At 59.4% G+C, this 12,991-nt stretch overlaps 1 protein-coding gene across 1 annotated transcript; it reads right to left on the bottom strand.

Annotated features, from left to right (window-relative positions):
* Positions 1-205: 205 nt before the first annotated feature.
* SCGB1A1 (secretoglobin family 1A member 1) lies at positions 206-3,347 on the bottom strand. Its single transcript, XM_036417297.2, has 3 exons — positions 3,220-3,347; positions 664-908; positions 206-339 (listed from the first exon to the last, which is right to left on the bottom strand). Exons 1-3 carry the CDS (start codon positions 3,269-3,271, stop codon positions 292-294), a joined length of 345 nt encoding a protein of 114 aa, XP_036273190.1. The 5' UTR covers positions 3,272-3,347; the 3' UTR covers positions 206-291.
* Positions 3,348-12,991: the final 9,644 nt, after the last annotated feature.

Below are 12,991 nucleotides of genomic sequence, written 5' to 3'. Positions count from 1 at the left end.
GGGGCCCACCGGAAGCGGGGCCCACCGGAAGCGGGGCCCACCGGAAGCGGGGCCCACCGGAAGCGGGGCCCACCGGAAGCGGGGCCCACCGGAAGCGGGGCCCCGTGTATCTGCTGATTTTGATTTGCTCTGGCTACCCTCACCCCTCCGAGAGGCGGGCTTGCGCACTGTCGTCGGGAAAGAAAAGGCACAGAGAGGAGATGCTGTGTTTTATGGGGGGAGCCAGGCCCGGCTGGTGGAGGGAGCGAACGAGGAGCCGGGAGCAGCTGGAGATCCAGTGGTTGGAGGTCTTCAGCTTCTAAATCCTAAGCACACCGTGGGCTTTTTTAATATTTTGTCCTAAAACAAAGAAACAAACAGCCCATTGTCTAAGAGGGCTCGGATCTCTACGTTAAACCAAGACCATGAGACAGGAGACATGGAGATTTCATTGTCAACTAAGGTTCCCTGCTGTGGGAGGAGGTGGGCTCCTAAGGGCTTTGATGAGTCTCAGGAGGCTGGTGACCTCAGGTGAAATGACTGTGCCTGCCCGCCATCCTCACACCCCCCCCCCCCTCCCCATCTGCACTGTGACTCCCCTCTCTGGATGAGGAAAGGGCCCAAACAATGCAGCGAGGGACTTGGGGAACCCACCACCCAGCCGCGGGCGGAGGAAGCGCCTACCATGCCCCTCCTGATGCTGTCCTGGTCCTGCTGGGGGAGGCTGTCCACCAGCCCCTTTATCTTGCTCGCCACATCTCTCATGTCTGCGTCAGGGCTGAAAAGTTCCACCGAGACCTCGTGACTGGAAAACAAGCTCACGAAGAAGGTTTTCACGATGAAGTCCAAGCAGCTCTCCGCCGAATCAGCAACACTATCCCAAGATGGCAGCGCCCTGGCAGGGTCTGCCTGCGAGGCGAATGCCGGGCCTGTCAGCGAGAGATAGCAGCCTTTCGTCAGCGTCAGCGGCCTGGACGTGAGAATTGGTGGCGCTCCAAGCACTGGCTCTTGGGTGTGCGGATCTTCCTGGGTGGCAGCCAGCTTTTTGTGGCTTGCCGGGGCCTTCCTTGCACTTCCTGGGGGGTAGGAGGTTGTGGGGGGAGGGGAACAACATGCCACCCGTTCTTTCTGTGAGGTCTCTGGGCAGAGTATTGATCTTAGAAGCTCGGACCTGATTTTCGGTGCAGTGTGGGGGCTGGGAAGAGACCACTGAGGGTGTCTGGCTGTTGTCCAGCAGACACATGTCTCTTGTCAGAGGTTAGACAGTCTCAGCTGCTTGTCACTGGGGCATTTGGCAAAGTCAGGCGGACCTGGCCCAGTAGGTGGCACGGTGAGCACTGGGCCCTGGGGGATGCTCACCCACAGACAGATGAACACGCTTCTTGTGTCTGTGCCCCGCCCTGCCGTGTCCCCTTCACCTGGGGGCTCTCAGGCTGTGCTCCCTTTCCAGGTCCCTGCCCCCAGGGACAGGGGCGTCACATTTCCTGTTCCCTGCAGGCCCAGATCCTCGTCCTTGAAGTCTCTCTCATGTGGAGGTCTGGCTTTTCTGCCTGGACTCCTGGGTCCCAGCTCCAACCAACCTTCTCCAGAACTGGGTGCCATGCTTTGCAACTGACTGTGTCCTTAGGCAAGTTGCCATATCATTCTGCAGCTCAGTTTTCTCATCTGTGAAATGGGAATAACCCCTACTCCATAAGGTCGTTGTAAGGATGAAGCGATAGTGTGTGAAGGGGTTCAGAACAGTGAGGGGCAGGCGGGAAGTGAAGAAAGGCAGGGGGTTGTTGCTGTCATTGCTAGACGAGCACACAGGCATGAAACGCATCCAGACCGCGCCCCCATCCCCCACCCCCCATCACAGTCTCCTTTCAGTCCTGTCCGGCGGAGTCACCCTCTGCCCACAGCTCTGAGACCCTCTAGCTAATGTGCACACTGCTCACACATGTCATTTCTCCTGAGACAAATCCTCACACAGTAGCTGTCCCCACTGCCTCTTGTTTTGTCCCCTCCGCCATCCTCTAGGGCACATGTGTCAAACACAAGGCCCGCAGGCCAAATCCGTCCCGCCAGGCCTTGCAATGTGGCTCGCACCGCGCTGTCATCACTGCACTCCGCTGCGTTTCCATCACAATGACAGTTTATGACTGTTCAGTAAACCATTCGGCCCGCGATTTAGGCTGGATTTTAGATTTTGGCCCCTTCTCTGATTGAGTTCGACACCCCTAGGGGTCATAAAAGCTAGTGCCCTGGATATCACGAAAATAGCAAAGTGAACTAACTGGAATGTGTTCAAAGTGTGTGTGTGTGTGTGTGTGTGTGTGTTTACTGAAAGGAGTAGGAAGGCAAGTACAGAGTAAAAAGCAGGTAACAAATTCCAAGAGAGAGGAAGGTTTGGAGGGGGGTGTGGCCCCCTTTCTCCTCCCCTGCCCCTCTCTCCCTTTACTATTAATATCAGTATCACCTGCAGCTACCCAGACTCCTCACCCTTTCTTCAGCGGACAAAAATGTTAGAAAACAGCCGGGACCGGTTTGGCTCAATGGATAGAGCGTCGGCTTGGGGACCCGGGGGTCCCGGGTTCGATCCCGGTCAAGGGCATGTACCTTGGTTGCGGGCACATCCCCAGTAGGGGGTGTGCAGGAGGCAGCTGATCGATGACTCTCTCATCGATGTTTCTAACTCTCTATCTCTGTCCCTTCCTCTCTGTATAAAAATCAATAAAATATATATATATTTATTTATTTAAAAATGTTAGAAAACGCCACGCTGGTTTGTTAGTTTCTTAAAAGGAAGGGCCCTTTCTAGAAGATTCCTTTCTGCCCAGAATGGGCGATCCCGCTTTGGCTTGGGTTTCTTTTGGGGACACGAGGCTCTGCAGCTCCTTCCAGGCCCCGTGGCTGCCAGAATTGGGCGGAGACCCCTAACCTGGAGGCTGCCCCAAGGCCTCTTGGGGTCTGTCCGAGCCTGGGCTGGCGAGCTGGCTGTCCCTCTCTCCGTGGAGTCCGTTCCCCGGAGTTCTGAGGGCGGTGGAGGCGGAAGGTGAGATGCGTGCCATTTCCCTCGTGGCCTCAGGCCTCTTCCCAAGTCTCCGAGGCGGCGGGCGCCAGACCCCACTCCTGGCTGGGGGCAGCCTCCCCAGGCTCCCAGCAGCCGAGCAGCGGGCAGGCACATGCCCGTCCCCAGCAGGACTAGGTGGCAGGGAGCGTTCCCCGGTCCAGCGTGGGGGACAGGCGCTGGGCACTCACCAGGGCGGCAGAGAGCCAGGGTGGCCAGGGCAAGGGTGACGGCCAGCTTCATGGTGGCGGCAGGCTGGAGGGAGGCTTGGCTGTCACTGACTCCGTAGTCTCGTGTGCAGGGTGACCGTCCATCAGGTGCCTTCTTATGTCCCTCTCCGCAGGGGGGGGGGGGCAGGGGGGAGGGCAGGGCTTGGGCTCCACTCGGGGGCCACACTGTTTATCTGGGCACTGGCTTGGTGGAAAAAGCAAACATTCTCTTTTCTCAGCAGTTTCTGACCCCATTGAAACTGAGCTCACACGTGAGTCACTTGGTGGTGGGGGTGGGGGTGGGGGGAAGAGGGGGTGGGGGGAGCCCAGCGTCCCACGTGGGGCAGTAAGGGGACCCAAGTCACAGGCCGCCTGGGCCTCTCTCCTCCAACCTGAGCACAGGGCAGTCCAGCCACCAGAAGCAACGGTAGGGCCCCCTGGACCCGTCACCCCAGGGGAAACTGAGGCTCCAGCCCTCACAGGTGGCAGTGGGGGAACTGGGCCGGGCAGCGCGGTGGGCAGGCTCCGGGAGGGCCTGCGGGAGTGTGCGGGGGGGGGGGGGGGAAGGGGGGCAGGGGGGAAAGGGGGAAGGGGGGAGGGGGGAGGGGGGAGCAGGACTCCAGCCTCCAGCAGAGGCCCAGGCAGCACCGGCTGCAGCGCCCGCTCCACGGGGCCTTTCCCCACCGATCCTGGGAGGCCTGCCCACCTGGTGGCCGGGTCCAGGGCCCCTTCGGGCCTTATCTCGCTTGCTCTCTCCGTGGCCTTGACCCTCTCAGCATTTCCTTCTTGAAGTGTTTGCCTCCTTCGTTCCCACGCCGCGGCCCTTCCCGGCCTCCTCCCTGCGCTTTAGTGTGGATTCTGCACGGGCATGCCGCGCCCCCGGCCTGGTGCCAGGGTTTGCCTGTGGCCCCTTTTCTGGATGTTTCCATCTCTCTCCCTCTCTGTGTCCTGGGGCTGCGCCTTCCCTCCCCCCCCCCCCCCTCACCACCCCAGCCCGGAGCACCCGCCAGCCTGGTCAGAGTCAACTCTTAAACGGCTGCCCACCTCCTCGCTCACCTCCTCAGCTGTCACCAGAGATCTTTCTGCAGCCCACTGGCCATGTCATCACCTTCTTTAAAAAAAACTCACACTTTAAAAAAATATATATATCTATATATATATTATTGATTTTTTACAGAGAGGAAGAGAGAGAGATAGAGAGCTAGAAACGTCGATGAGAGAGAAACATTGACCAGCTGCCTCTTGCACACCCCCTATCGGCGATGTGCCCCCAACCAAGGTACATGCCCCCGACCGGAATCGAACCCGGGACCTTTCAGTCCGCAGGCCGCCGCTCCACCACTGAGCCAAACTGGTTTCGGCAAAACTCACACTTTTATTGATCTCAGAGAGGAAGTGAGAGGGAGAGAGATGGAAACATCCATGATGCCAGAGAACCATTGATCGGCCGCTCCTGCACGCCCCCTATGGGAGATGGGGCCCGCAACCTGGGCATGTGCCCTTGGCCAGAACCCAACCGGGACCTCCTGGCTGATGTTCAACCACTGAGCCAGGCCTGCTGGGCTCATCATTGATGCTTCTATCTCTTCCTTTCTGGAAGTAATAAAAATATATTTTAAAACAAACAAACAAACAAACTAACACAAAACAAGGCAGCACGGTGAGAGCAGCGGGAGGAGTGCAGGAAGGTGCGGTGGGAGGCGGGGCCTGGCTGCTGCAGGGCACAGCGGAGGGATGGGCGGAGGGAGGAGGCGGCCTGTGGAGGGGGAGAGGCCGGGGGTCTGGAAGCCGGGCTGGGTTTGGCTGTAAGGCCTGTGGCCCGCCCAGGCCGGAGGTGGATGTGCTCCCAGAGGGCAGGTGGTGGGCGACGCTCAGTGCCCAGGAGCCTGCCGGGGCCACGCAGAGCTCGATGGCAGTGAGAGCAGCAGCCCAGCCTTCGCTGCCAGCGGCGTTACTCAGGCAGACATCCCTCTGGCACAGTGCGCGGCCATCCTCAGGAGCAGGAAGCTGGGGTGCAGGGCTTGTGGCAAGTCCTGGCGCGGCCCGGAAAACAGGTCGGATGCCATGGGTGGGCCGTGCTGATCCTACCTATCCGGCTGGGTGCCTGGGGGACTGGAAGGTCAATTCGGGGGGAACTGTGTCCTTCCCCCCCCCCCCCCCCCCGCCCCATCCCCCTGGGCCCTGGCTCCGTGCTGGCTCAGGAAGCAGCCGTGAGCAGAGCCTTGTTCTCCCAGAGGCCCGGCGACCGCTGCTGCCCAGCGTTTGGTCCGGAGGCCGCACGTTCGCCACGTCCCTGTCGGCTCCACACGTGAAAGAGAAGCTCACCGTCGTCTGAGTGGAAATCTGTCTAGGTAACAGTAGTCAGCCAGCTCCCTGCACTCGGCTCGGCTCGGCTCGGCCGTGTGCGATCCAGAGATGCGATGGAGATCAGCCAGCGGCTCAGCCCTCCTGAGGCCGCGGCCCTTTAATACATCCCCCATGTGGTGACCCCAGCCATAACATTATTTTCCTTGCTCCTTCATAGCTGTGGTTTTGCTACTGTTAATGAACCGTAATGTACATATCTGTGTTTTCCGATGGTCTTAGGCGACCCCTGGGACAGGGTCATTCGAATCCCAAAGGGGTCGTGACCCGCAGGCTGAGAACCGCTAGCAGGGTCACCTAAGACCCTCGGAAAACACAGACATTCACGTTACCATTCATAACAGCAGCAAAATCACAGCTATGAAGGAGCAAGGAAAATAATTGTATGGCTGGGGGTCACCGCCACATGGGGAGCTGCGCTAAAGGGCCGGGCACTGGGAAGGCTGGAACCACTGGGAAGGCTGGAACCACTGGGAAGGCTGGAACCACTGGCTTAGGCCACAGGAACCGAGTGCGCAGTCTGTTCCTGTGGCAGAATTGCTGCCTTTATCCGAGCCTCTTGCAAAGTTTATAGCCCAATTGATACTCACTGTGAGCGGTATGCTTTGATGTGTTTGCGATGACGGGGTGGAAACATCAAAACGCAGAGGGCCCCACCCTGTCCCCGTGCCGCCGTGGCCTCAGCTGGAGGGACCGGGAGGAGCCTGCTCCTCGCTGGCCTCAGAGGCCTCAGAGGGCGCCCCCCGGAGGGGTCAGAGGACGAGGCAGGTGATGCCACTACGGTCAGCAGCATTCGCGTCCACACGGCTCCAGACCTCGCTTCTCCCTCCCCGTGCTGCGCCTCGGACAGCTTTCACACGCTGACGCTTAGACACACTTGCTCTCGCCACGCCCCAGGATGTCCCTTTGCGGAGGCCACGTATTTCAGCCGCCCGTCCCCGACCCAGGACACCTGCGTCCTTCTAGACACAAGCCACCCTGGGACCTACACGCCTCCTCCGCCCTGGGGTTTCTTACTGGGGGAGGAGGGGGTGGTGAGGTGGGCTTAGAAGCCGAAGCCCATCTGTTCCCATGGCAACCATCACCACCCCGCCCTGGGACACACCTGACCTGGCTTGGGCTGTTTCCGGGGTTTCAGGGAGGGTTGGGGTGCACCTCCTCGGCCTGTGGGGGTCTGAGCGCTTCCTTGGGCTGATGATGAGCTAAAACTGGGGGGTGGGAGGGTGGAGCGGGCTTGGGAGCATGGCCTGCGGGACCAGCAGGTACTCCGTCCCGGGGCGAACGCCCCTCCAGGGGCGGGACGGCGAGTGGGGCGGCCCTGCTCGGCAGGAGGGAGACCGCACATGACACGACTCACTCCTGGTCCTTTTCCAGGAAGCTGGCTCCATGCCCTGCCGTCTCTGCAGGATCCTTGTGCTGTGTGAGTCACAGGTCCTGCCCTGTGCCTGCCCTCTCCACGCCCCGCCTGCCCTTCCCTGCGGCCTGGCAGGGGACTGCCAAGGTCCCCCTGCCCCAGCGCCTCAGGGGGTTGTACGGCCTGCTCTGGGCTGTGGTGGGGACAGGAGCCAACGTGGTCAGCAGACGTGGGTCAGGGCCCAGCTCTGCCGCTGGCCAGCGGGCGGCTCTGCAGGGCTGCAGCTGTCCTGTGCGGAGGGAGAAGGGGTTGGGAGGGGAGAGCAGGCGACCTGGGCTCCTGCTGACTCTGGGAAGCCCTGGCCCTTGGTCCCCCACCCATGGGCTACACTGTCCCCCCTGGGCGCCCCGTCTCAGTCTGCTCCCAGATTTTTCAAACCATCTGGGGACTCTGCCACCTCGCTGAGGCTGGTCTGTCCAGCGGCTTACCCAGCGGGTCTGACGCCTGAAGAGGACCGTTACAACATGTGTTCACTTATCTTAGAAAGAGAGTGAGGGGGCGGTATCGGTGCATGCATCAGTTGATTCTTGTATGTGCCTGACCAGGGATCCAACCCGAAACTTGGGTGTATCGGGTGATACTCGAACCAGCTGAGCTACCGGCCAGGCCGGGAGGGCCTTTCTTAGCACCTCCAGGGGCGGGACAGAGAGGATTCTGGGTAGTAACTGTGAAATGAAAGGAAGACTAAAGGCCGGAAAGCAAACGCAGACAGCGATCCATGTTCATGTATTCACTCAGGTCATTGTCCTTCATTGAAACACACCTGCAGGTGCAGAGAGAGAAAATCGTAACAATATAGAACACCCAGGATGCCTGCATTAGGGCACACAGCACGTTCACACACACACCTGTTGATTCCGTCGTTTATATATTTACCTGATGATGAATTTTGATTCCTGGTGATATTTTATGTGAACACTTGATGTGAGTAGTTATCCAATGAAAACTCACCTGTAAGTGATGCTTTCATCATACCGAACTATCCGTAAAGCAGACAGTTTAATCAACTACTAAATTGTACCGCCACGGCAACGGTTTATTTCTGTGATCTGTTCTTTAGTGCCAAAGCCATCGACAGTTGAAAAAGAATGCATTTCCACTTTAAAGATATCTGATGCAGACGTATTTCATGGACAAAGGAAAGCCTTCACTCCCCAGACGGAAACATTACCGCTCGCACCGTGTCACTCTCTGAAACGTTAAACCCGGGTGACAGCTGAAGTGTGTCCACGCGGGTTCCGTTCCTCCGTCGTTATCGTCCCGGCTTTTGCCCTCTCGCTTTCCCGTTTCTGCCGGAACCAGGGGGGTGGCTCCCGGGAGCTGGAGCCGAGAGCGGACCTGAAGCCACGCCCGGCCCTGAGCCTTCTCTGCCGGCGAGAGGCGCCCCGCCCAGTGGAGAGGCCTTAGGAACGGCGTCCCGCAGGTGGCATTGCTAATGAAGAGACAGCCAGAGACAGCCGCGCGGCCCGAGGAAGGCAAGCGTCGCGGGGTCACACTCATCGGTGGGATCGAATGAACAAAGTAAACTGGTGAACGGAGCAGATCCAGAGATGTGGAAGCAGGGATGGGAGTGTGGGGTCTCGGAGGGAAGGCGGAGGGGGGAGAGGGAGGAGGAGGTAACCAACCAAAGACCTTGTGTGCCTATGCTAGTATATTGTAATAGTATGCAGGGCCCATGGATGCGGGAGGTGAGGGCCTGGGGCGGGGCGGGGAGGGTGGGGTGGACTGGAGGGGGTCAGTGGGGGGGAAAAGGGGCATACTAGTATGTAATGCTTTAAACAATAAACATTAAAAAAATAAAAGGTAAGCGATAAACATGTGCTAATCTGCAGCTTATGCCTGCATTGTGCAAACTCAATGGTAACCCTCCCAAATGCTTACAACTAGAAGCAGGGAATTTTCTAGGCAGCAGAATTGTTAGGTTGGAGCAGTCACAAGGTCTGGGCTCCTTACTAAATGCTATCTTGCTAAATGTAAACATGTAGAGCATAGTTTTTGCAGAGGCAACAGCTGTATACAGGATGAGCTTGATAGGAGTCTAGTCCTAAGTGTAGCCAACTGCAAAGAAGTCTGCATGTGGCTGACCAAACTGACTCTGAGCCATGGCTAAGCTTTCCCGTCTCCTTCACCTGCGGGTGGAACTGCCTGCCTACCACCAGACAGCCACGCCGTGGTCTGCATACGGCGCCCACGCTGTGAACCCCTTGAGTCCGGTAACAGCATTTTATCATGGACATTGTTTAGAATGGCTGGTGATATAAAGCATACTTTCTAGTGGGTCTTACCATTGCTTTTAAAAATTTTGATTTCAGAGAAGAAGGGAGAGGGAGAGAGAGAGAGAGAGAAAAAAACGTCATTGATGAGAGAGAATCATTACTGGGGATTGAGCCCAGAACCCGGGCATGAGCCCTTGACTGGAATCAAACCCGGGACCCTTCTATCCACTGAGCCAAACCAGTTAGAGCGTGTCATTGCTTTTAGATCCTCTTACCGCCTGCACCCGGCCTGGGCAGCAGGCCACAGCTCAGCAGGGACCACAAACCGAGGTCTTTACTTCCCGCCCCGCCTAGGGGTCCTTTTCTAACCTGGGGGGTGGTGGGGGCTCCGGAAGCCTGGCTCTCACACAGCATGCATTCCTGAAGGCCTTCCATTCCTACACTTTAAAATTCTCCCTTCCCCAGAGCACAGGGGCAGTCTGCTGTGGAGGTCTGGACCCCGATAAAGGCCTGGATGCTGGGTTCGAGGATTGGCCCTAGGATGGCCTTCTGGGCTCTGGCATTTAGGTCGGGACCCGGATGTAGTCCTGAGCCCCAGATGGAGGTATGGGTCCTGGGACGGAGGCTCAGGCCCTGGAGAAAGTTCTGGGCCTGGGGGGAGGCCTGGGTAAGGGGTTGGACCTCTGGGTCATGGGATGGTGGTCTGGACTACTGTGAGGTCTGGACCCCGATAAAGAACTGGATACTAAGTTCGAGGTCTGGGCCCAGCATGAAGGTCTGGGACCCGGATGTAGGTCAGAGCCCTGGAGGGAGTCTGGGCCCTGAAGGGAGGTCCAGTTTGTGGACTGGACCTCTGGTTAATGGAACGGTGTCTGAACTAAGGATGTAGGTCTGCGCCCCCAATACCGGACTGTATTCTTGGTTCGAGGTCTGGGCCCCAGCATCAAGGTCTGGGACCCGGATGTAGGCCTGAGCCCGGCACAGAGGTTGCCTGTCTCCAAGCCTGGATTTCCCATCCGCACGATGGGCGTATCCCTGGGCTGGCGGAGCGGTTAGGGTTCAAGAGGGTTAATGGCAACACAGCTGTCCTGGACACTCCCTGTCCTGACCCGGAGTGTCGGAGCCCGCCGTCTGGGCGCAGCCCCGGGAGGAGCCTCCTGGGCCCCGGACGCCGCGGCCTTGAGCAGCGCGCTCCCCCGCCAGGAGCTGATCTCACGGCGGCCCGGGCCCCGGGCGGTGGTTCTCCCTCCCTGGGCGCGGGCCCAGAGACCGGGAGGGCGGCTGGCTTCCATCGCGTGCCTCTCCTTCCCCTGGCGTCCGTCCGAGCGGCTGCGGGAGGAAGGGCTGCGCTGCCTGGCTGTGACCCCGCTCTGAGGCCAGGCGGGGAGTCAGGCATCCAAGCCCACCCGCCCTCCGTGAGCCTGTGGGCGCTGCGGGCTGGGGGCGGGGTGGGGGTGGGGTCCTCACCGCCTCTGCGTGCCCAGGGCCCGTCTGCAAAACGGGAGTAATTATGTCAGCTGCGCCTCCTCCTCGCGTGGAAATAGGTGTGGGAGTGCTTTGTCGCCATGAGCGTGGGGGTCGCCTCTGTGTTGGCATCGTCGCGAGCAGCGCTCTGCCCGGGCCGTGCCCCGCACAGAACAGCCAGGCCTGCAGGCTGGGCACCCGGCCACACGTCCATGATGGTCGGTCACACAGCCTTCGGCCCACAGAGGCCCATTCGGGGTGGCCGGGGCTCAGAAAGGACGGGTCCCTCCTGTTGGGAACAAAATAACACCATAGCGACGGCCCACCCTCCCCATGGGCCCGGCTCCATCCCCAAAACTTTCCACGTCTTAGCTGATGGATTCTGGCAACAGCCCTCGGAGGGGGTAACTGTCACCCCCCTTAAACTCCCGTCAGGGTAGAAAGGCATTTTGGGAGAGGGACTTGGGGCGCAGAGGCAGTGGGGTGCACAGTGCGACCAGCGGGCGTGGATGGCAGCCGAGGGCCTGGGTAGGGGGGAGGCAGCAGGAAGCGGCTCCTGGGTGGGCGGGTGGGGCTCCCGGGAGGAGGGCCCGGGCCGATGCAGGGTGCAGAGGCCAAGGCGGGAGGGGGGGGGCTTCTCACTCCGCCGCCTTCATACTTGAGCTCTGGCCCAGCTGCCACCCAAGTGGCCCCCGGGGAAGGCGGGCGCCAGGACAGGCTCGGAGCTGGGTGGTCTGTGTGGGGCCGGAGGCGAGGCCCCGCCGGGGTGGCAGCCTGGGGCAGGGGACGCTGTGCCAGGCCCCATCCTGGGAGCCGACCCCACCACCACCTGCAGCAGCAGGACCTCGCTGCCCGTGTCCCCCGCCCCCCCGGGTCTGAGCCCCGGGCACACTGCCGGAACCTTCTCTGGAATAGAACGAAGCCCCTTCCCGAGGAGCTTCCCGAACACACACTGGGAGCCCCTCCCCTGAAGGCAGGCCTCCCGCTCTCAGGCACCGGCCTCCGTTCCCTGCACTCGTGGAGCTGGGCCAGGACGTGGGGTGGGAACGGGGTCCGAGCTGCTGCGGGAGGAGGGGCTGCGCTGCTTGGCTGTGACCCCGCTCTGAGGCCAGGCCGGGGGTCAGGCATCCAAGCCCACCCGCCCTCCGTGGGCCCGTGAGTGCTGCGGGTCCGGGCTGGGGCGGGGTGTGTGTGTGTGTGTGTGTGTGTGTGTGTGTGTCCTCAGTCTGCGGGGCGCCCTACCCCATGCTGGCTCTCAGGCACACTGACAAACCCAGCTGGAATTTCTAAGGAACACAGACTGGGTGGGGAAGGCCCGGGGGACAGCGGCAGAGTTTTCAGTTGTGAGGCATCCGGGTGTGATATCTGGGCCCGAGCCGAGATAAGATGAAGGGAGATTGTGTGTCTCCTCCCCCCATCCCCATCACCCCAGGCGTCCAGGCGTCAGGGTGAGGTCACCGGGGAAGCATGTGGACTCTGAGTGAGCCAGGGGCCCAGGAGGAGGAGGACGGCAGAGGAAGTGGTGGGAGAACTCGCCCTGATCTTTTTCTTTTTAAAAATTTTAAATATATTGTATTGAATTTCCACAGAGAGGAAGGGAAAGGGCAGAGAGTTAGAAACATCAATGAGAGAGAAACACCCATCAGCTGCCTCCTGCACCCCCCCCGCAACCAAGGCACATGCCCTTGGCCAGAACTGAGCCTGGGAACCCCCCCTCAGTCCGACGCTCTATCCACTGAGCCAAACCGGTCAGGGCTCAATTTATTTTTAAATATTTGACTTTAGAAAGGAAGGGAGAGGGAGAGAGAATCATGGGAGGGAGAATCATGGATCGGCCACCCCCTGCACGGCCCACGCTAGGGATCGAGCCCACAGCCCGGGCATGTGCCTTTGACCAGAATCGAACCTGGGACCCTTAAGTCTGCAGGCCGACGCTATAGCCCACATGTGTCAAACACAAGGCCCTCGGGCCAAATCTGTCCCGCCCAGCCTTGCAATGTGGCCCGCACCGCGCTGTCATCACTGCACTCCGCTGCGTTTCCATCACAATGACAGTTTATGACTGTTCAGTAAACCATTCGGCCCGCGATTTAGGCTGGATTTTAGATTTTGGCCCCTTCTCTGATTGAGTTCGACACCCCTACTCTAGCCACTGAGCCACACCAGTGCGGGCTGAGCCTACTTTTTATTTTTTTTAAAATTATTTTTAAAAATATATATATTTTATTGATTTTTTTACAGAGAGGAAAGGAGAGGGATAGAGAGCTAGAAACATGACTGAGAGAGAAACATCGAC

This window comes from Pipistrellus kuhlii, unplaced genomic scaffold (genome assembly GCF_014108245.1).
Source record: "Pipistrellus kuhlii isolate mPipKuh1 unplaced genomic scaffold, mPipKuh1.p scaffold_m20_p_59, whole genome shotgun sequence".
NCBI lineage: Eukaryota > Metazoa > Chordata > Mammalia > Chiroptera > Vespertilionidae > Pipistrellus > Pipistrellus kuhlii.
This window is presented reverse-complemented; position numbering and strand designations above follow the sequence as displayed.

Coding starts and splice junctions, on each gene's coding strand:
- SCGB1A1 (XM_036417297.2), bottom strand. CDS start 3,271: ATGAAGCTGGCCGTCACCCTTGCCCTGGCCACCCTGGCTCTCTGCCGC. Junction 909..3,219: donor CCTGGCTCTCTGCCGCCCTG/GTGAGTGCCCAG, acceptor TCTCGCTGACAG/GCCCGGCATTCGCCTCGCAG. Junction 340..663: donor ACAGCATCAGGAGGGGCATG/GTAGGCGCTTCC, acceptor TCTTTGTTTTAG/GACAAAATATTAAAAAAGCC.